Consider the following 24,344-nt stretch of genomic DNA (forward strand, 5'->3'; position numbering starts at 1 on the left):
TTGGCTTCTTGCAGTTCTCTGCAGGGTTTCTGTCGTCATGCGATTTTCCTCCCAATGAGTTGATGTTAAGCTCAGGACATGGTACTTTGCGTTTTCTCATTTTGGATCTGAAATTGGCCATCTTGTATTTAATGCGCTGCTGCCATCCACACATGCCAGAAAATGAGGTTCCTGGCTCCTTTAAGCATGGATGTTTTTTTTAGCAGGGCTTCAACAACTGCCAATATTTGCAAACTTGAAGGATAAGCAGTGTATTGGAATATTGCTTCAGCGAGTTTATCAAGAATATCAGATTTCAACGATGGATTATGAAGGAGGGAGCCTTCTTTTTCATATGCGTAATTTCCTTCTTGTAAGAGCAACTCAGAAGTATAGAAAAAGACAGGTATTTCAAAATTACTTGGCCAAGTTTGAGACCGAAGCCCGGGGGACTGTGGTAAAATGATGGTGTCTGATGAACTAACTGAAGAACTGTCTTCCTGGGAGGAATGGTCCAGTGGAACTTGAGGGGAAGAAGCAGTCTCACTGACAGGGGTCAATGTAATAATAACAGATGGTTCTCTGTTGACTAGTTTTATTGTGTCTTTGTCCTTAACCTCATTCGTGGATGTTAGAGTGAAGAACTGGTTATCAAAATCTTTGTCCATGTACATAACAGTAAAATGCCCCTGAAGTTGAAAGTGATCCTGTGCAGCTGCCAACAGTTCGTCCACTGTGTTTGGGATTCCATCTGGTAGGAGTAACTTGTGAACTTGAGTTTCTTGGAGGATAACACATAGCTGAACAGCAGCAGACATCTTTACCAAATTGGTCATGTAGAGCTGCAAGAGTGAGAAAAAGAAAAAAAAAAATTTTTTTTTGGGTGCACAGTTTGGACCGCCTCACATCTCCTTTATGATTTAAAAGAAGCAATCACAAGAAGTTGGAATTTCAGCAAAGTTATTCTATGCGTAACAGCCATATTACAAAAATGTTATTGTGAAGCCCCCAAATCACAAATCCTATTACAAGGATCACCAAATTCAGACCATTTGAGCCAGTGTCATGCAGGTTTTAAATGTGTCCCTGCTGCATCACACCTGGTTCAAATAAAATTGTTCTCCAGCAGATTAAGTTCTGCACAAGCCTCTAAACAACCCAATTTTTGAGTTCCGACACTGGCTCAAAAAGGTCCGGATTTGATGGATTCATTATGCACTAGTGCTATAAAAATTTCTTAAATTTTTTCTTTTTTGGTTAAATGTTGGTTGTAAACTTTTCTGAGTACCTAAATGAAGTTTAACTATATGAGTTCTACACAAAATAATAAGCCTACTGTATGTCCATTGCATCTTTAACTGTATCTAGGATTAGTGTCAGTAACACACTGAGGGACTAGGGACTGAACCACCAACATCCCAAAGCAAGATCAAATTCAAAAACATTTTCTTTATAGACACAAAATGCATATAGATTAAAAAATAGTGCATGGGTTTGAACTAAAAACTCCTTAAAAGATAACAAAATAAATTACTTCCAAAATTGTAGTGAAATACTTTACCTAGTATCAAACGCAGATGTGGTGTTTCAGAGAAACTATTCGATCACCTTCCACAGAATACGTAATCAGACGGTAAATGTCAGCGAGTTGTGACTGCTCAATAACTTTGACAATGTTCATGGACTCCAACTTAAAACATCTTAAATGCTCACAGTACCAGGCACTCTGCAGTTTCACTACAAACACCAAGCTGCCATGAACAACAACTGTTTGTAGTATTTCAGCAAAGTCAGGCAACCCACCTGTGGAACCATAGACCAGCATCATACCACTACTGTAACCGGTGCCCTGATATTCTGCTTTGCTGACCAAGTTAACCATCTTCTCTCCGGGAAATTTGTGTGCCATAAATTCTCGCAGATTCTCATTCACAACCTCTAAAGGCACTCTCGATATTTTAGACACAGAGAGAGCAGAGACTTTTGAACCATGGAGGTGGAAGGCATTCATGGACTGATGTTTTTTTGCCATAGACTTCAAAATGTTCCGAAAACAGCGAGTCTGTCTTACTATCTTTTTGAAAAAGTGGTGCTTAGCTTCAAACCTCATTGTCCATAAGGAGACTAGTGGGCCAAAGGATTTAATGAGACTTGGGTAATGCTCTACAAAATGGTGTTTTGGAATCAACTTCTCTTCTGGAAACACACTGATAAATCTATGTCTGTGTTCAGAAATCAGGCTATCTAGGTGACCAACACTTTCATCTGTGTGGGTGGGTGACATAACCAACTCAACAACATCTTTAAGAGTCAACACTTGCCATGCTTGTTCCTCCTCTGGTACTTTGCAGCCAATCATTAGTGGAAGCAGCCTCAGTAGGCACCAATTTTCATGTGCATTACCACCAATGGTTTTACGGGAAGCAAACGTTGGTGGTACACCCTGAGGACAATTAGTCCTGTCTTTCCACTTGTAGGGAAAATTTTTAATGATTGTATTGAGCTCCTGAAGTGAAAAATATTTTCTCTTTATCAGGATGTCTAAACATAATGCCAATTCTAAAGGCACGATTCCCTCAAGTAAATCATGTAATACATCAGGCGGGTAACCTGTTGTTACATGAAAATGTTTTAATCTTTGTGTGATTACACACTGTCTTTTCACTCCATGGCTGTGAGTGTTACTAGCCAATGCTGTATCAATGTCGAATAGATGTTGCTGTTTTGTTCTAAGAGGAAACACTCCTGACATGACTTCAAACTCCCTAAATTTGGATCGCTCTCCAACACAAAATCTACAAATATAAAACCCACTTAAACTTTCAATAAAGCCCCCAACTGAGTGGGCAGCAAGATTATCTGCAACCACAGCAAAAACAGTTCCCTTTATTATTTTTCCCAAAAAGGGCACAAAAAGACCATCTTCTTCTAATTTTTTCAGATCATTTAATAATGGCTCTAACACCCGTGTATAGCCAAATTTCTGTACATCATCTGACTTGCACAAAATAGCAAGGTAAATTGATGACAACGCAGACCTTAATACTGCTGGAATATCAGCCAACACCCAGTAGATACAGGTGACCTTATGCTTTTACGAGAAGTTCCTAAAGGGTTGCATATCTCAAAATCATCAGAGTAGAGAAGTAGAGGTAGTCTTAACTCTTCTCCACAAAAGAAAACATTTTCCTTAAAGTGTGAACCATCACAAAAAGTTGAATATGACAAACCACAGTGTTTTGTCTTAAACACCTCTTCCTGAATGTCACGATTATTTAAAATTTGGGACAAAGATTGCAAAGGCACACATTGAAATGTTTTGCCCTCTTTTGGATCTAAGATGTACTCTAAAGGTTCAACAATAGAAAAATGTTCTTTGAAGTATCTGTTTCTCTTGTATGCTGTGCTAAGAGGACCTTCTTCATTAAAGGCTGCACTAAGAGGGTTTAACTGGCAAATGCCATTTACCAAATCTGAGATCACTGCTGGTTCAACAGTACAGTTATGGTTTTCAAAAGTGTCACAGACAATTCTTTTAATAACAGGTGCAGATGTTGAACAAGCAATAAACTGAAGTTCCTCAACAATTTCATCTATACATCTATTAGGCACATTGAAGATGCAATCTAATTTGAGTAATAGGGCACCAAGCTGATCAACAATCACTTTGACTAAATCTTCACCATCTTTGACCAGTGTTTCTTCTGCATTAATTTCACTGCCATCTAGCAAACTGCAACTGTCTTCAGGTGCTTGTGCACAGGGTGCAGGTGCTTGTGAAAATGTCTGAAATACAGTGGGTTTAAAATCTTCAAGGCAGTGAGGACTGTGCTTTCTACTTTTATGTGAAGAAAAAGTTGAATATATGTTTGTACTGTAATCGCAGTTTTTGAAAGCACAATACACGGTTTCCAATTTTTTTAGATGAGCTCCAATGTGTTCAAAATACTGCCTCTCTGTGTCAAAACCATGTCAATTACATACAAGACATAAAAATGAAACATTTTCCTGTATTTGTTCAGTTTGTGTATGATCGAGACAAATGTGCACGAAGTGCACCCCAATGTTTAAATGAACAAGGACACTCCAAGTATAGGCACGGTAACCCCTGACCTTGACCAGAATGTAGATGTTTCAATCTATAATGCTTTAGGAGCTCTAAACGTGTTGATGCCCTGAAGCTGCAAATTTTGCACAACCATCTCATAACATGACATGCCTACTGTTTTTCTCTGTTGAAACCAACGTAGAAACCTAATATGTCCTCCTCCCCACACTGTATTGGCACCCTGTAAGAGAAAAGAAACCATGTATTACATTAACATAGAGTCATAATGACTCGGTCAGATTTAAAGTGAAGCATCCAATAAATAATGTAATAAAATTAAATTGTGAAAACCATCATATATTTCTACTTGCCTCAATAAAGTTAGTCTTGCTTAATCCAATCACACCCCACTGGTACATGTGCAGCCTATCCAAACTCACACCTACAGTCTCTCCTGTTGATAGAAATATACACATACATAAAAGCAGCAACAAGAAAAGGATTAAGTGGCTAGTTGAATAATTATTTGATTTTATGCACCATTTTTCCCAGCATCCAGATTTTAAATTTACCTGCCTGGTTCAACATTATGTTTTGTCAAAAAATATTGTGGTGCTTATGGACTGTTTATGGACAACCAAGTTCAGTTTCATTACTAAAGTTTTGTAATAGATCAATTTTATTTTAAAACTAAACTTTAAATAGACACAATAGGAAAGACTAAATAAATACTGATATATAGTCTGAACTTTCCGGGCTGAACATGCGTGTAAGACAAAATAAGCAGGTGATATAAAACATAATGCAGCGTAACTTCTTAAAAATAAACCAAAGAAAATGTTTAGCTAAAATGTGAGATATATATGACATTAAAGCCACTTATCCAGGCACGCAAGAGAAGCTGCAGTAGTAATGTTCACGTGGTAATCCCTCCTCAAGAAAATGAAGAAATAAATAAAAAATAATAATAAATAAAAAATAAAAAAATAAAAAAACACGCTTGGATGAAAATGTACGGGGGGTATTCTGGCGTTTATTTCTAAGTACATAACACAATGGACGTGGTAAAATGTTAAGACTGCTCTTGTCTAAGTCTATCTTCTCCACAGCGGGCCATCTAAACAGAACACGTTTGAAGTTTACTGTAGGTGTGTCCCAATTCAGGGTCTGCGCACTTCGAAGTGTGCAGACCCTGAATTGGGACACAGCTTGTGTGTTTCCCTTCCTTCAAGCAGACATTAGCCGCCACTACGACTGTTAACTCTAGTATCGACCTCATGCTGTCAACTAGCTAGCTAGCTGGCACTTAAAAACGTTAGCGAAACTGTACGGATTGAAGTAAAAACAACTGAGCATCCTATACTTCTTTAAGGTTGCAAAGGTCCCTCTGTTAAAATGTATATGGTTTTGCTTGATGTTATTACAAAAAATACTTAGGTTAAACTGGACATAATCCAACCTGGCGTTGCCGTTTTCGGCAGCTGTCCCGCTGTCCTGTGCTCTGTACCCGCCTGCTCAATCACCAAAATGGCGGTGTGTTGTACGCATGCGCGAACACGGTTAAAGTCAGACTTTTAGATTAAACTTTACAGGGTATTTCTGAGTATATGTAGAGTGACGAAAAAACATTAAATGGTATGATCATATATATATATATAGTAAACATTACTTGTAAACACACATTTTTGGCATTACATATAAAAAACATTTAAATATTATTTTTTCATTTAAATTGTAACAGAAGCTTAATATTATAGTGTATATATTATATGGGTTACTTAAACATATTCTACTGGACCCCAAAGTTAGTTTTTTCAGTGTACGTAAATCAAAAGGCATTTAGCATGTATTGTAAAGTTATTAGTATTTTTTCCATCTCTGGGATTAATAAAGTACTTCTGATTGTGATTAGAACAGAGGAAACAACTATCTACAACAGGCAGTGTTGCATTATGTAAACTTTACTTTCTTTTCTTTCCCCTAGGTAGCGAAGAAGCTGTCTGGTGAGGATCAAGGCTCGGCTGAGTGGTTCACCAGCACTGGAAATGAGCACTCACAGAAAGTCACCTTCGTGCTGACTTGTGAGGAATCCAAGGAGAAACTGGAACCCATGTGCCGTGGGGTGATGGAGCGGTTTCAGCTAGCCAACCAACCGGTCCCCAAAATTTTATATGTGGACCGTGGGTGTTGCCGTGTTCAGGGCCCAGCAGCAGTGGAGACTTTATTTCAGCCTTGGGTGGACGGTGGGATGATTGTTCGTCTGGACATCTTCCACTGGATTCACCGGTTTGATGCAGCCATCTGCACCGAGTCTCATTCCAAGTATGATGCATTCAAGCTGCACATCAAGGCCGTCAGAGCCAAGGACCGGGCAACCATGATGTCCAGGTCCCCACTGTGCAGCATGGCCCTATCAGGTTTACCTGATAAGCAGCATTGCACGCTGCAGTTCTGACGCAGTGTTTGATGGTAGAGGTCGGCACCGCAGGATCTACTCCGCACCGCTCATCGACCGCCTCAACACCTGCTGGCAGCAGCTGTTTGGAGAGACTGTGGAGGGAAACTTCTGGGTTCCTGCTGATGGCGCCTCTATGGAGCTGCTTGGGCTGGAATACCTCTTCGGTCAGAGCACCAGAGAATCAGGTCCCTTTTCTCTGAAGGACATTGTGAAGGGAGGACCCGATGCAGATGAGGAGGTGTTTCAGCCCGGACAGCCTGACCCAGATGAGGCTTAAAAGAGTGAAGGTGAAACATGACGATGTGCTGGAGGCTGTGCTGCCCCACATCACCCTCACCAGCGTCAGAACTGCTGTTGTTCACCCTCCGGCTTTTCTGAGCAGCAATGCGTTTGTTGATTTTTACCCCAGAACCAAGATCTTTACATTTCTGTAAATAAGCTGGTGTTAGACAAGTGGCAGATTTTAAACTGTTGCCTCTTTGCCAGGAGTTAAATTAACCAGTAAAACGTTTAAGTCTAGTGCAGAAGGAAGAGAACTAGAAACAAAAAGTATTGTGCAGAATAAAACATATAGAGTTCAAACAACATTAGTGGAAAGGCCATACATACTTAAACCATAACTATTATATAATACTATAGAATAAATAATTATTAAAAATATAATGAGTTATATAATAAACATCAAATGTTTAATATGCAAAATGATAGCAAAGCTTTTTTCCATCTTTAGTCTCTTGGCAGGACAACACAACAGTAATGATAACAGGAGATTATACCATCTGTATAAATAAAGGTTCAATAAATAAAAAAGCAATTAAGACCATTTAAATCAAGCAATCATTTGTGTTTGTTTTAACGGGAGGATGTCTGCAGTCAAACCCTATTCCTGACTTTCAGCAGCTGGAAACCTTCTGCTCTCACCTGGTAAACATCAGCCTGATAGAGGACAAGCTTTCCCTATCAACTAAACAGCTCTGTTTTAATCTAGATAATTTTAGAACTATTGTTGTTTAACCTTATTTTAGAACTGTGAGATGTAAGATTTTATAATGTGCTATACAAATAAAATGTATCACAGTCTCCTCAAAGCCTGGAACGCAGTGGAGGAGCATAACAAGCAGCCTCAGCAGTTCAACATGTTGTACAAGACGCGCTGTACAGGACGCGCTGGGGCAACACACTGTACAGGACGCCCTGTACAGGACGCCCTGTACAGGACGCGCTGGGGCAACACGCTGTACAGGACGTGCTGGGGCAACATTATGTACTGTCAGACTAAAAGGGACGACCTGGTTGACGCGGCAGTGATATCAAAAGTAAAGATGGCCAAACGCTATGCCCTAGCACAACAAGAGATCAGCGTTCATAACAACAGACTCATGTACACGCTTGTCAAACTGTTACAGCTACACAGACCTCAAGAGTCAAAAACCAGCCCGGAGAAGAGCCGCATCCTGAAGGCATACGGGAGGATCCAGCACTGGATTTTAGTGGAGGATCCTGTCCTCTGCAAAGCTGACATTCCTCTTCCAAAAACAAATGTGATCCTGTCATCCTACAGTTCCACCCCCACCTGACTACCCTTTGATGAGGGTTTTGAAGGGAAGAACGGCTAATATGATGCCAGTCTCCAGGCCGCAACCGCAACCATTGAGGCAAAGCTCTGCAACCACTACCATCACCAGGCCTGTACCCTCTGTTTGCATCAACAGCAGCCCTTCAGATTCCCGGTCCCTCTGCTCGACCCATATTACCTGCTATTCCAGTGAGTCCTGAGATAGCCGGCCCATCCACATTAGATTTTAACTTGTGCCCATCACCTGTACCATCACCAGCCATTTGCACTCTCCAGCTGCACCAGCAGCTTCCTCTGAAATTGCAGGTCCATCCACACAGCTCACAACACCTGGCTGTCAGGTGATCCCTGTAATTGCTGGTGCTTTAACAACAGCACCTCCAGCTATCCCTCCACTGACTGCCACCACCACATTTCCCAGCACTGCCAGTCATTCATCCTGGATAAGAGCTACGCAGTACAAGCACAAGCAGAAGGAGCACTTCTCAGAGGTTGGAGCCAAAGTGTCCTGTTTCCTGTTTGTACAATCCGGGCCTACTGATACAGGGACATAAAAATTACAAAAAGACAACATTCTGCCCAGTTTAGATGATGTCCCCTTCAAAAGGTCTGGACAACAGAGTCTTTGAGAGCTATGAACACTTTAACCATGTTGTTTACAAGCTGGAGGACTGAGGATATTTTAGAGATCTATAAATTGATGTGTAAAAAAATAAATCCAGATACTAACATTTAGTATCTAGTTAGATATTAACTAGCACAGGTATGCATACTTAAATGTTTCCCCCCCCTCTGTCATACCAAAAATAGTACTTAACACCATCCTTAGTATCGCAACGAGTTTGAAATTTAGTATTTTAACAAGCCTACTGTAAATATTGTACAATACTAACTTATTCATATAGATAGTAACATGTAAATATGTTCATTTTAATCATGTTTGCTGTTCTGCTGTAATCTGAAAACACTAAATAATTTTCTTCTGACCAGATTTTAAATAGTTTTATTTTCATATGTAATATTTAATGTTCAGAACTGTTTTTATGAGGACTTTTTAGTAATTTACACTGAGTCAATTTTAACACTTAAATATCTTAGAAATATAAGTTGATGTCATTAAAACTCCACCGCTGTGTAATTTGAGGTGATCAGGAGGAAGCAATCCCAATATAAACTAGTTATTTCCTTTTAGTGTATCAGAAATACTTTATTACTGTCAATTTCATTGTCAGATTCAATTATACTTTGTGTAGCACTGTAGTGCTGTTTTCAGTTAAAATTACCAGTTCAGTGCACTTAATTCAATATTCCAGGACTTACTCTGTTGAGTCCTGGAATATTTTGTTTTGGTTGTTGAAGAAATTAAAAAGACAAACTGTCTTGTTACTTGGAAAGAAGCAAAATCATAGCAGATCATTTTACACATACAGCAGCAGACACATTCAAGCTTTAAACAGCTTCAGGATAGAGAAGTACTTCTAAGCAGCATCCAAACAATCAAAGATGCAGATTACCAACATCCTCTGTGGTATAAATACATGGCATGTTAGAAAAGACAAGTATATTTTTAATAAAAAAAAAAAAAAAAATTATAGCTGTTACAACCCCTATGATGAGGTACAACAGTGGTTCAGGGTTTCCCTTTGCCCGGACTCGGTGCCAGGCCTGGAGGTGGGGTATGGAAGGGGGTGCCTGGTGGCCAGGCCTTTACCCCTGGAGCCCATTTGGGCTCAGCCAGAAATGGTAACATGTGGACTCACTACCTGCAGGAGGGACTGTAGGACTCGGGTGCATTGTGAGTTGGGCGGCGGCCCACTCTTTCCCAACCAGTCTACATGTGCTTTATGGACCTGGACAAGGAGTTCTACCGTGTCACCGAAGAGTCCTGCTGGGGATGCTCCAGGAGTATGGACTGCTGGACCCCCTTGTACGACCCGTCTGCTCCCTGTACGACTGGTGCCAGAGCTTGGTCCGCATTGCCGGCAGTAAGTCAGATTTGTTTCCAGTGAGGGTCACACTCTGCCAAGGCTGCCCTGTCACCGATTCTGTTCATAACTTTTAAGGAAAGAATTTCTAGTTGCAGCCGAGGTGTTGAGGGGATCCAGTGTGGAGGCCTCAGTATCGAGTCCTCCACAACGACAGGAACTAGATGAGGGGGATCGGACATCTGGTCAGGGGGCCCCCTGGACGCCTTCCTGGTGAGGTGTTCCAGGCACATCCCCCTGGGAGGAGACCCCTTGGGTAGACCCAGGACATGCTGGAGGGATTACATCTCTGCTGGCCTTGCAACGCACCGGGATCCCTCTGGATGAGGTGGAAAATGTGGGAGGGGAGAGGGAAGTCTGGGCTTCTCTTCTTGGACATCTTGACCTGACCCTGGATTAGCAGTAAGAATATGGATGGATGGATAAAACTATCAAGTGAATAAATTGTATTGTATTTGTTTATATGATTGCAATAATAATGTCATAATAAAGTGCTTAGATTAAGACTCACCAGCCACTTGTCCAGCAGGTTTTTGACGTTTCCCTGCTCCAACACACCTGATCAAATTAAATGGTCCTCCCAAACAGATTTTTAAGTTCTGCAAAAGCCTGTTAATGACTCATTAATCTGAGCCAGGTGTGTCGCAGCAGGGAAATTTCAATCCTGCAGCACAGTAGCCCGCGAGAAGCAGAGCTGATAAGCCCCAGCTTTGATGGCATGAACAAGTAATGCTGGGCTCACACCAAACCATTTTCATGGTCGCAGACTAAAAACAGAAGTCTTTAGGAAATCTTAGGAGTCTTACTAGAGTCACAGCATGTCATCTCCATCGTTAGGTTAGGTTTAAGGCGGTAATCTGCGCTGTTTCGTGTCAATCTTTTCCTAGTCTTGCGTCTGCGGCAACATAAAACAAGTTTGATATTATTTTAAGTAGCAGTGACGTAACACAATCAACAACCAACAGATGAGCTCTGACAAATACAGAAACAGGAATCCAGACAGTCAGAACAACGACAAGCGGACGGGGGAAGAAGAAAAAAAAAGAAAAAAAAAACTATGAACAAGAACCGGTGATGAAACATTGTGACAGCCTGGACTGTGTGAGTGGCTGGAAACAGTGACACCAGTATCCAATACAATGTTTTTTTATTTACCAGACATAGATTTGGACAGCAACTCACTCCCTCCGGTTTCAGAGCAGTCAAGCCTCCACCAACAGCCACACAAAATGAGCAAACAAGCCCCATTTATCTCTCCTGCTGCTGATTGGACTAAACCACTCTCCCAACAGGTGTTTCTCCAATTATAACAAACTTTTCCTGCTAAAATTATCCCATACAAAATCCTAAAAATGATTTACACACCTAAACTATTTACCTAACACCCCAAAAAATAAAGTAAACCCAAAACCAATATACAAATAAATTCCTTTTAACTCCTCGGTCTCATGGTTTCTCCCAAACCATAAAAGAATGCCGAGGCCACCTGAAACCCATTTGCCCGAACGCTGTGGAGTCAGGTGAGTCAACACCATTATACTATTAATTTACCTTTACACTTCACATTTACACACAATACTCCTGTCTATCACCCTCAAAGACTAATGTCTCTTTCACGCAGACAAAATCAGATATATTAACATTCCATTCTTTAATAAACAACTAAACATTCTGTGTGCGACTGTGCTTCTTTCTTAAGTACCAAACTGTGAATTAAAGTGCAAAAGGGGGTGGAGTGGATGCAAGGAAGTAGATGGCCATTCATCTGTAAAACATGTCTCACCTGAACAAACTGCAGCCATTTCAAGCAACATTTTTTGGTTTATAGACAATTACAGGGCCTATGATCAGCTACTGATAAGTTAAAACGATTATTCTGAGACCAAATTCCACTTTAAAAGAATAAGAGGTGTGTGTGTGTGTGTAAGGTACTACTTGGCCAGTAATGTGCACAGTTTAACTCTTGATTGATAACAGACCACTTTAATGTAGATTCTGCATTTTATTAACAAGAAATGTACTCTAATAAATAAAATAAGTCATGAACATCAGTGGAAATTAAACTTTGTAAATCAACACACAAATCATGTCTTTACTGGACTTTACATACTTTCAATAAACAAGCATGAGACAAACATGAAACCTAAACAGTGGAGCAGCAACATGCCTGGATATCGTTTCTGATTACAGCACGTCTTTATCTGCAGTGTTAATAAATCCGTTAAAGCACTTGCAAAATCATGCTTTCTTTGTTCATTTGGACATACTGTCTCTTCCATTCGCGTACTATGTCGGTTTTACAGCGAGAGGAGGAGCCGCAGACACAGAGAGAAGCTGAGCGAAATGACGCTAACAGATAGCGCACTCCCGCGGCCGTATAATCAAGTTTTACCAGACATTCATTTTAGGACACAACACCTGGCAAACGACTTGTATGTTGGAGAGCGCGAGCTGCGGCCGGGTCTCCTTCGTGACATAATAGAACGTTTTTGCCACCAGTTGCATACACCAGCTTCTTCGAGCACAACACAGAAACAAGTAGGCCTACCTGGCTCTTAGTTTCTGGCACCAGCTCCCAAAAAGCTTGCCGTCTCCACCCCTTCTTCTATCCATGCCCAGCGCCATGTGGTTCTAAGGTCATTGTCAATTAGGACGTCATTCTCTGGCTTCATGAATTTACTCTCCATTTTTTAAAAAATATGTTCGGTGAAACAACCATCGGCTTGGATGCTGCGTTCAAGACCACTCGGAGATGACGTTCACGCTACGTGGAATTTCTGACTTTAACATTGTTCATTGTTTAATTCATTTTCTACAATTCAGAGTCAATTCAGAGTCTCAACCACTTTATACACAGTTAACATTTTTTTTCCCCTGAATCATAGTGAAAAGCCGGAGATCCGGCACGGCGCCGGAATACTTTAGGTCCTGAATATATCACAAAAAATGCTAAAAGAATCTAGTTGGAGTCTAGTAAATAGTGATTCACGGTCTTTGTCTAATCTCAGTCTGAGACTTGGCACTTGTCGTTAGATGTGAGCAGGTGTGAGCTGGTAGTTTTCTAGAGTCTTTTCCAAATCCTTTTAAAGTCTTCTGATGTAAGCATAACTCATCAAACATCTTATTACTTAAACAGTAATAATACTTGATAACTTTTTAAATATGTCATTACTTAAGTACCTTAAAAATCACTGAATACCTTATTACAAAATCTATGGAGGGCAGAGTCCCACTTGAAATGCATACAAGTGATTTCTACGGCCCCTGGTTTGCATTTTGAAGCCACCACTTCCTGCACAGCATCTGATGACTGCAGTCCTCCACATGGCCAGGTAACGACACTGTGCTTTCAGCTGCACGCCAGCCTGTGGAAAGCAAGTGAGATACAAAGAAAAGAAAAATCAACTACACACTAAAATGGAAAGGCTTGTAAATAACCATTCATTACAGTAATGCTATTTTCAAAAGATGATACCTGATGAGTGTCACCTTTCATCGTGGCCATGTGATTTCACTCAACATCTACAAGCAAGTCTGAGGCAGGACGTACCATCTGAAATGAATGAGACCAAATCTGGATTGAAACCGCTTTAAATCTACTTCTTAAGGGTAATAAATATTTTTTATGACATTATCTTGGACCTAAGACAGCCAAACACTCCCCATCTTACATAAAACATAAAAAATGACACAGGTATAGAACACTTCATAAGTCAATCATAAATAGTGACATTTATAATGTAGATGGCATGTCATTTCTCCTCTGCTCGGGTGGTGCTCGGCCCTGATGTGGTGAGACTGCCACCAGCTGGCAGAGAGCATCAGCTACTGGCCAACACCATGTTATACAGATTATACATTTACTCTCCCCACAATTTACGTTATCTACACTTAAGTGATTCAATATACGTGTATGTAAAGGACTGCAGTAATATTCTGTGATGCATGGATATGCCACCGTAGCACTAACCATGAACGAGTCCTACGTTTGCATCTGTATGTGGGATTTGAATCCCTGTACTGTCATTCACACTCATGCTGTTTCCAATGAGTTTGCAGTTTTGCGCTGGTCTAAGTGACCGCTGTACTAGCAGTTCATGCCTGTTAGGAAGCTACTACTCTGTAGTCATGAGGCCTTTTTGCAGAGAGACACAGACCCATCAGGATGTCATGTAATACAGTGATCTGTGACAGAGACGGTTTCTAACAAGAACAAGTACTTCCATCTGATAACCGATATCTCCAGAATATTAGTATACTGACCGAGTTACTTAGACAGAGTTTTGGATGTGTAGTCAACACAGTGTATGCAGAGCAGAGACAACCTCCGGGACAACGTACTGCTTCAAATGAAAAATCCAATTTGATCATTTTTGCTTTAACCCTTGACAGGACTGAAGTCGTCAGATCATTTTAATATGGTCATAAAACATTTTATTAGCTACATATAGAATGAAGATGCATACTTTGAGGGAATATGTAAATTGTGATACACTGAAGAGAAAACATTAAGTCCTTTATCATTTTTAAGGATAATTAATTAACATTAGTTCCTAATATTTTAAAGTCATAGTAACAAGCTTTAAGCAGTCTCTTTTAGATCAGTGTTTCCTCTCAAGATATTTTTCTTGAAAATGCTTCAATGAATTCAAACAATTCAGACGACCTGACGAGAAACAGAAGATAGTTTCTTTTACTGTCCATGCACCAACAAGACGACTGTGGAAGCATGCAGCTGAATGTTGATGTATAAATGTTGTAATATGTAGTCCAAATATGGACATAAGTTAAATGTACTGCATGAAAAACAGCTGAAAGTGTGTCAAGTTTACATACATTTCGTGCAGAGTCAATTCAGAGTCTCAACCACTTTATACAGTTAACATTTTTTTGTTGTTTGTTTTGTTTTTAATCATAGTGAAAAGCCGGAATACTTTAAGCCCTGTTCTCACCAAGATAGTATAAATCAGCTGTTCGTGGTCCTTCGTTAGCTGAGTCTCGCAACGTCTGAACTCCTGCAGCCAGCTGATCATCTGGGCTTCCTGTGGGAGGAGATAGACCCTGAACCATGCCTGAAACACAAAGCTGCGCCTCACCATGTACTTTCATCTCCGGATCGGCCAGTTGGTGCTTCAGCAGCTCATCATCTCCGGCGTCCCCCTTCAGACACACAGAGGCCAATCAGGTCACGTGCTTTGATTAGTAAAAACCTCAGATTTTTCAAGCGCTGTGACGTCACAGTACAGTCAGATAATCATGAACTCTGTTCATTTATAATTATTTAAAAAACAAAACTGAATGTCCTGATATTGACAAACATCATAAACACGTAAACAATGATGTCGTTTTCAACTACATTATTTAACTTCATAGTGCCATTCTGGAAAATCCAGAAACATCATTACTTTATCACCCCTGCCAACTCTCACACGTTTCAGTGGCTTTTCTGATGCCACACCTCCCATTTCTCACATTGAAATACACATCAAGTGCAACGCCCGTGTTCTGTCAGATCAGCATACATAGTGCAAACTGCCCCTAACCTGCATGCGTATTAACGTAATGTGTGCTACTGTGATGCATTCCGAGTTAAGGGAAACTCTGGGTTTTCGGTTTCACAAAGCGAGTTCAGTGTAACTCTGAGTCAGTTACCACAGCAACAGACTTGGTAAAGCTAACATGCTCGCTGGCAGGTTTTCTTCTACTAACCGGAGTTTCTCCTCTTTAGCTGCAGACTGAAGGAAGTGTTTGACATGGCGTGCCCTTTTCTTGAAGAGCCAGTTGACATCGAAGGACAAGACACTGCAGATATCGATGTGGTGGAAAGGGTGATCAGACCCTGCCTGGATGTTTTATCATTCCCTCACTGTGCTGAGCGTTACTTCGTTTTTTTCCCAAAGGGAGTTTTCTTTATAACGTCGGTGATGCTGAGCATATTTCAAAGGCAGCAGTCTGTCGGACAGCGAGAACTGTCACTCTTACACTGAAACCTTTGCTCTACACTTTAGTGGTGTTTCCAAATCACAGACCAACAAGATACAAAGAACACATCAGTTAATCTGATATATTTTAGGGTTTCCAGGTGTGATTGGCTGCATAGATGGACTCAGGTTCCTATCACAGCTCCTTCAGTAGATGAAGGAGATTATGTGAATAGGAAGTCTTTCCACAGCTATAATGTGCAGGTAAATCGTAGCCTTTAGAATCCCAGATACTTCACATTACAGCTACTTCAGCTAATTACTGTTCTGTCCTTTGAAGATGAGATGCAGCCACATCGTCAGTAACGTGGAAGCAAAGTGGTCTGGGTCTGTGACGACCCTCCAGTCTTTCCTGAGTGTACACAGAGCGCTAGATCTGCCCGTGGTGAGTTATTTACATTAAAATCAATATTTTGTTCGACCTATCACAACTAAAAATGTAATATTGTGTCCTGTATTATAGGAGAGTTTGATGGTTACCTGCTGGGTGACAGAGGGTACCCCTGCCAGCCGTATTTGCTGACCCCTGATCCTGAGCCCGGCTTGGCTCACTGCAGGACTCCAGCCGGGGCAGAGATGACTATTGGGATGCTTAAGGCCCGCCTCCAGTGCCTTCGTAGGCTCAGAGCGGCCCCAGATAGGGCATGTGACATTATTGTGGCATGTGTTGTTCTCCACAACATCGCCACAATGAGAGGAGCAACGTCCGACTCAGCCACTGAATGCAGCTGATGATGAAGATCCTGACCCCCTGCTGAAGCACAAGATGGAAGAGCAGTCAGAGACACGACATGCCACCATCTTTCTGAGTGATGCATCAAGACATAAAGAAATAAAGACATAAATACATTATGCTGTTTGTTTTATGAAGTCTGATTAACTGATAGATGTCATTTCAAGTTGTAAAACCTCTACAGTCTATAATCTTTCAAGCTGGAATCTTTAAACTTGATCATGTTTTAATACTCTTTCCCTACACTGGAACTTTAGTTATTGCATTTAATCTATTTTAGTTTAGCTTTTCTTTCTGTCTTTATTGAATTCATTTCATTTCTTTTAATCTTTGTTTTTTTAATGCACTTGTTTTGTTTTCTGCACCCTGCTGGAATGTTTTATGCAAAGCACTTTGAATTATCTTGTACATGAAATGTGCTGTACAAATAAATTTGCCTTGTCTACGGGTCTCTCTGAACCCTCCCTCTCGGTGGCGGCTGATAAGGTGTCTTCATCCTCCTGTAACGCAAATCAAATGACTGCATGTTCTACTCTACCCCATCATTAAAAATCTGTGGAGTATGAAGAGTACGTACAACTGCATGGAGGTGTGTTATGGCAGAGGGCTCCACCGGACAGATTACACCATCTGCAACTGGTAGAAAATGAAGATTAAACCAGTTACAATTATAACCCCAGCTAGGAAAGTAGCCAGCCTAATTAAAGTCTAGTTTTAACACATCACAATTCATCAAATATACAACTGTTACCTTAAAATAAATTCCATCTGAAGGACCACTTAGAATAAAAAAAGAAACTACCATCAGTCACAAAGAACTGTCCTACAAGAAGACCAGCCATGTTGTGTCTGAGATGGATGTGTGTGCATCACTGGTGGCCCTAGCACGTCACAGGCACACACTGGGCATGGTGTGGCCTCAACACAGCTGGCAGACACCTGGCTAGATGCTGCCTCAACCTTTAAAAGACAAGAATTGGACAACAAAATCATTACATACCAACATAACATTTCCACATTAAACTACCCACAAAGCCACAGGAAAATATACACAGATCATAAACTTGAAAACAAGGTTCACTGACACCAACTTTGGGGGAAAAGGACAACGTTCTTCATAACAAAAAGCAAAATAAATAAAATCAAATCAGGGAATTGTAGAACCTTGGACATAACATAAAACATTCACACACACACACACACACACACACACACACACACACACACACACAGCCTATCAATAATAAAACCTGTAAAAACATATACTGTATAATAGCAAAAATAAATAACATTCATAGCTACAAAGCTTTACATAACATAACAACAAAGTACTTCTTTAACTACAACTGTTAACACGGGAGCAAACAGGAAGAGCATTACGCGAGCCTGTGACAAAATGGTCGTCACAGACGATATTCAAAGCTTCGCCATGAGCACAACCACCAAACAAGAGACCAACGCAATTAAATAAATTCTTAAAACATTTCCATTCACAGTTGTAGCCAATTATATCAGTAAACAACTTGAAATCACTGCATTACATTTATGCTACCAACCGTAATCACAACGCGGAAGAAAACTCCAGACTAGACACAATACATAGATTTATTAATCACGAAAACATCAAACAGGCATGTAACTAAGCTGGCGACATATAACTAAACTAACCGTCCGCCTACGTTACAAATTATGTATTAAAAATAAATATATTCTAACTACAGTAACTCCTCTAATATAGCGACGCTACAATTCTGACTTAATAGCGATAAAATTAAGTTACTAAGTGACCAACTAACCGCAACACAGCCAACTAAACTACACCACAATACGTAAAATACATATGTACTGATTAATTCTAAATACAGCCCGAGTTTACAGCACTCAGTACAAACATGTACATTTGCTGTTGTGTTGTTTTAAGAAACCCCCCCATAGTTTAGCAGACATGAAAACAACATCACATTTACATCAGCAAACTACTTTTGAATAAAACTTACCCCTTCTCACTTAAAGTACGCAACAAAAGAAATAATCCACCAAAAGAAAAATAAATTCTCTTTTGAGAAAAAACGTTTGTCTCTCCCGCAACAAACTAAAGCAGCAACCGTTACAACACTCTGCCAAATCTGTTCAAATTTTTTTCAACCAATCCCTGTCCACTAGGAAAAAAATACCCCGCGGCTATTGGACACGCTAACGTGACGTCACCACGTTAGCCCCGCAGTGCCTGACGGGAAATGTTGGACTACCTTGAGCGCATTTTCATACATTTTAGTAAACATAGACAGTTCTACAAATAAATATCCTTCAACACCGCTTTAAAATTAACCTGTATAAATAACTAACACTCTGCTTCTTCATATTTTGCAAAATCAATTCTAACAAGGCTTATTTTAATACCACTTCGTTCTTTATGCAGAAAACTACTATACCGTAGCATGGTGACGTCATCCATTCGCTACAGACAGCCACAGCGCTGCCATCTGCTAACAAAAACAAATACCACATTCTACGAGACTGCTTTTGGGGAACGCTGCTGGAATCATGTCTCCACCCATCTTTCCTATTCAAATATATATTACATACTAGTTAAATATGTACTTGTTCAAAGTATTCAAACCCCTTAAGCCCGACGGATCCACCAGTCGGTCGAACAGGTGTAAACACAAGTTCACGTGTGTAAAAAAAATTACTTTAGTGATGTAAGGACATTTTATTTATAATTTGTCTCAAAGAAGAATCCCTAACACCACTAAATCAACTCTTCAAGTGCATTTGGTCAACAAAGTATTTGTTTAAAAACAACTTCAAAATAAGTATGCAAGAAACAACAGCGCCACCATTACGAGTAACACCCTAAACAAAATGCACCCCAACATATTGGGTATCAAATGAAACTAGAAAAGCTGCAATTTCATATGATACCAAGCATAAAAAGATATTTGCCAAGCACCTCACGTCAGTCTCAAAACAAACACAAAGCTAACCTTTGCATATCACAGCTAGCCTTATCAGATAGCATGTTTATCACCAAATACACCAAATCCCAAAGCTATTCTCACAAACAGCGATATTTTTTATTTCCTTACCTTTTCGTGGTCATTTTCAGACTATCCACACTGTTCTTCAACCAAAATTCACAGCATAGTAATCCATAATGTGAAACTGCATCATGCGCTAACGTTTACTTTCATTCACAGCCATTTTGTTGTGGGTCTTGGCAGTGTCAATAAAGTTTAATCAAATTCTTCACCTGCGAGCTTTCTATGGAGGACGTAAAGTGACACAATGAATTAATTAAATATATCATTCAATAATTACTTAAATGTGTCATTAAATAATTAAAATGATAATTAAATACATAAATGTGTAATTAAATAATTAAAATGATAATTAAATACATAAATGTGTAATTAAATGATTAAAATGATAATTAAATACATAAATGTGTAATTAAATGATTAAAATGATAATTAAATACATAAATGTGTAATTAAATGTATCATTAATTAATTAAAATACAAATTAATATATGTAAAAACATATATAATTATTTCACTATTTAATTAATTATTTATCTATTTCATTATTTCACTATTTAATTAATTATTTATCTATTTCATTATTTCACTATTTAATTAATTATTTATCTATTTAATTAATTATTTCATTATTAAATTAATTATTTATCAATTTCATTATTTCACTATTTAATTAATTATTCATCTATGTAATTAATTATTTCATGGTCCACTGCCATGATCATTAATTTATTTTATCTGTCAGCCTAGCCCATCAAACTCAGTGGGCGGGGCTAACCAGCGCATGTAGCGAGGAAAGCAGAGAATATGTTGAAGTTGTTGGACTCATTTAGTCACTTTCCGACCAAAATATTGACCACAGAGTGACTGAAAGTTTAGAAGTACTCCACAGCTTCTCTGGTACCATGATACAACAAGCAGAACACACAGGGACCGGGACGTTTGGAGTTTGACCCGACGGCAGTTCTGGAGAACCAAGTAGAAGTTCTGTTTAGAGATTCCACAATCAAACCCGCTGCTTCTCTCAGCAGCTCCTTCACGTCACATACTGTCCAACATTCTGCGTTAATAAAAGTTTGTTCTATGGGTTTGTTTAACAGAGTATCTGAACCAACGTAGAGGTGAATAACGCCACACAGTGTATTGAAATGTGTTCACTAGCTCTGCATTGATCCATTATCTGGAATGTATTTGTCTTGACTTGTGGAAAGAGCAACCAATCAGGCGTCAGGACCCGCCCACTGAGTTTGATGGGCAAGGTTGACAGATAAAATAAATTCATGATTTTGGCAGTGGCAGAGCGTCAAAACAAATACATTCCAGATAATGGATCAGTGCAGAGCTAGTGAACACATTCCAATACACTGTGTGGCGTTATTCACCTCTACGTTGGTTTAGATACTCTATTAAACAAACCCACAGACCAAAATTTTAATAGCAACCGCCAAAAATCAGGCAACGTGGGAGGTGGAGAAAATTTCAGGGGCTATACCACTGGTGGACAGTGCCTTTGGCAAAGTTCAAGAAGGAAGTGTCCTCTCCTATCTCCTCCCAGCATGGAGCCCACCTAAAACGTGTTTGCATTCCACTGCAACACCACGACCATCTGTACCTCCCTCCAATTACTTCTTGGGCCCCACCAAGTGCTGCTTTGTACTGAGCCATCATCAGCAACTCCACATGATGTCTCTGGAAACATCACATGACATGGCCCACCGAACTGAGGAGAGCACAAGGCAGCAAAGCTCTCTGCAGGAATGGCACCTCTTAAGGAGGCTGCGTGCGACATCCTCTAGATTTAGGTATGTGCACTTTTCACCCAACAGGATATATAGTTGTAAACAAACATGATGATCCTGTCGGAATAAGAAACTGTGTTAAATATGATTTTGTTTTTAAAACTTTGCCTTCATATAAACATCTTTTTCAGAAACCGCAGCCTAGCAGACCTTATGCATTTTGGTTTTAATAATAGTATAGTGTTTATATATATATATATATATAATTGTACTGTTTAATTATATACTGTTTATCCATGTGATGTGCTTCAGAGAAGTTTGCCATGTGAGAGGACAGTCATCGGCAGAAAGCTTGGCCATTCGAATCTCCCGGTCAGGCTACAAAACTGCCGACATGAAGAGAGGCCTCGAGCTGGAGCCTAAGGCAATAGAGGAGTATTGTCTGGCGAGGGACGTCAACCACTACCCATGTGGCTTCATCATTCATCCCGATGCGCCGTGGCTTGGGGCTTCACCAGATGGTCTGATCTACGACCCAAAAGCTGAACCTGCATTTGGACTGGTAGAGGTGAAGTGTCCTCATGTCAGAAGCTATGTGGACTGCACTTACCTCAGGGTCTCTGATGACATACTTCAGTTAAAAAAATCACATGCCTACTACTGGCAGGTGCAGGGGCACCTTTTATTAAGTGGATTTGAATGGTGCGACTTTGTAGTCTACACTGAGGATGACCTGTTCATTCAGAGGATTTACAGGGATGATGAAGTTCTACAAGCTATAAAAGAGAAAACTGATTATGATGCTTGCACTGCTTGTAAACAGAGGTGGGTAGTAACGTGGTACATTTACTCCATTACATTAACTTGGGTAAGTTTTTACAAAAAATGTACTTTTTATAGTAGTTTTAAAACTGTGTGCTTTTTACTTTCACTGAATTATACTTATAAATTAACACTACTTTTACTCCATTACAATTGCATGCATTCCACTCGTTGCTTCTATTTTTTGGCCATTTATTAATATGAATCAGTTTTGTTACACGACTTCCACATGACCATCTCAGAAAACAAACATACTGTGCTGGAGGCTACGTCAGTTTTATGAAGACTGTTTTAATGTGATGGATGTTTTATTCATGTTCATTTTTTTCATCACTGTTTCAGTTATTGATTTTTAGTTAAAAAGAATATATCTGATGTTGTTGTCAGTATTTTAGTAGTTTTTTTCAATAAGTACTTTTTAGTCTAACTAGAGTAATTATTTGGATGACTAGCTTTGACTTTTACTTGAGTCATATTTTTCTCATGTAACAGTACTATTATTTCAGAATTTTTGGCTTCTCTACCCACCTCTGCTTGTAAATAACAAACACAAAACAATTAAAATTCCACCGTTTGTGTCCCAAAGGAAGGCTGTGAGATCGCCTTTTTTTATTGCATCAAAATGTTTAAAACAGCAATAACAATATCACATTCAATGACTAACTATTCTACAATAATCACTTGCAATGTCAGATTTGATTGTTCTACTTTGCCCAAGCCTTAACCAAGGGGCCATTTTCGTAGTTCAGCAGGAGACATGCAACAACGTACAGTTGATTAATGTTACCAAACATATTCAAAGGAATGACTGAATCCAATAACTTGTGTTCTTTCAATCTTCGAATCACACGCTCCACATGCACTCTGAGGTGTGCGATTGCCTGCGTTTCCCTGACCTCACTCTCAGGCATTTGATGTCTTCCTGAAAGAAATGCAGGTCTGTACATCTTACAGGGCACACAGTTGTCCATCAGGAAGCCTCTGTCCACCATGATCGCTGAGTCTGGACGGAGAAGCTTGCAAAGACCTGATTCCACAAACAGCTGCTTGTCGCTGATCGAACCAGCATAGAGGGGAGAAACAAAGGTCACTGGACCATGTGGTGCTATACCAGTCATTCCTTTCAGGGTGCAGTGGGACTTGTAGTTTGAGTAGACCTCACTCTGTAGCAAGGGAGAAGAAGGGGTTTGGCACCTCAGCTCAGTGCAGTCCAGAACCACAGTGGTGTCAGCATAGTCTCTGAACTCTACAGGTAGGTACTCCCGGATCCTCTCTTGTGTCATCCAGATTCTCTGTGCACCCAGGACAGAAAGCAAAAAAATGCTCCATGTGAGAATTATTCTGCTCACAGTAGATTGGTGGATTTGATAGCGGTCAGCCAGGTCCCTCTGCTTCAGTACAAGGGCCGGGTAGTTCAGGAACAGGAACATCTCATCTATTGGGTGTAGAGCCTGTCCCTGTGAAATACACAAGATAAGAAATAAATGGTTGGCTGTACTACTTTATTGTGCTCTAGTTGGAAAATCACATAATTACAAATAAGGCCTACCGTGGGAGCACTCAGTCGTCCAGCATCATCAGCAGTTAAGCTGGTCGCTCGGACCATGTATTTCAGTGATGGTTGAATGACCTGCCAAAACCGCATCAGGTGGTCATAAGATGCAAACCTGGAAACAGATGGAGGCCTAACTTCACCTGAGGGACATTCCATTTTGTTTTATTCATTATTTTGAAAATTACCATAAGCAGGACAAATGTTAACCAAACTACATTAGTCAGATATTCAGTCATTTTTTTCCCCACACGCTGTGTAAATTTTTTTTAGATATACGTTTATTTATGCCTCAGTGGGGTAATTCATAGTGCTGTAGACAGCTGTACAATTTCACAGTAAACAAGTAAAAAAAATGAATAGATAAACAAGTTGTGTATACAAATATATATATATACACAACTACAATATAAATACATCAACACTGCTG

The 24,344-nt window shown here is 39.9% G+C and overlaps 1 protein-coding gene across 1 annotated transcript; it reads right to left on the reverse strand.

Annotated features, from left to right (window-relative positions):
- Positions 1–22,752: 22,752 nt before the first annotated feature.
- Positions 22,753–24,042, reverse strand: LOC121631377. Its single transcript, XM_041972245.1, has 2 exons — positions 23,912–24,042; positions 22,753–23,819 (listed from the first exon to the last, which is right to left on the reverse strand). The coding sequence occupies exons 1-2, from the start codon at positions 24,005–24,007 to the stop codon at positions 23,067–23,069; spliced, it is 849 nt and encodes a 282-aa protein (XP_041828179.1). The 5' UTR covers positions 24,008–24,042; the 3' UTR covers positions 22,753–23,066.
- Between the last annotated feature and the right edge of the window lie 302 nt (positions 24,043–24,344).

This window comes from Melanotaenia boesemani, chromosome 20 (genome assembly GCF_017639745.1).
Source record: "Melanotaenia boesemani isolate fMelBoe1 chromosome 20, fMelBoe1.pri, whole genome shotgun sequence".
Classification (NCBI taxonomy): Eukaryota; Metazoa; Chordata; class Actinopteri; order Atheriniformes; family Melanotaeniidae; genus Melanotaenia; species Melanotaenia boesemani.

Bases quoted from the DNA above. Each gene is read 5' to 3' on its own strand.
- LOC121631377 (XM_041972245.1), bottom strand. From the start codon at position 24,007: ATGCGGTTTTGGCAGGTCATTCAACCATCACTGAAATACATGGTCCGA. The intron at 23,820-23,911 runs GTAGGCCTTATT...TGTATTTCACAG, and splicing joins GACGACTGAGTGCTCCCACG to GGACAGGCTCTACACCCAAT.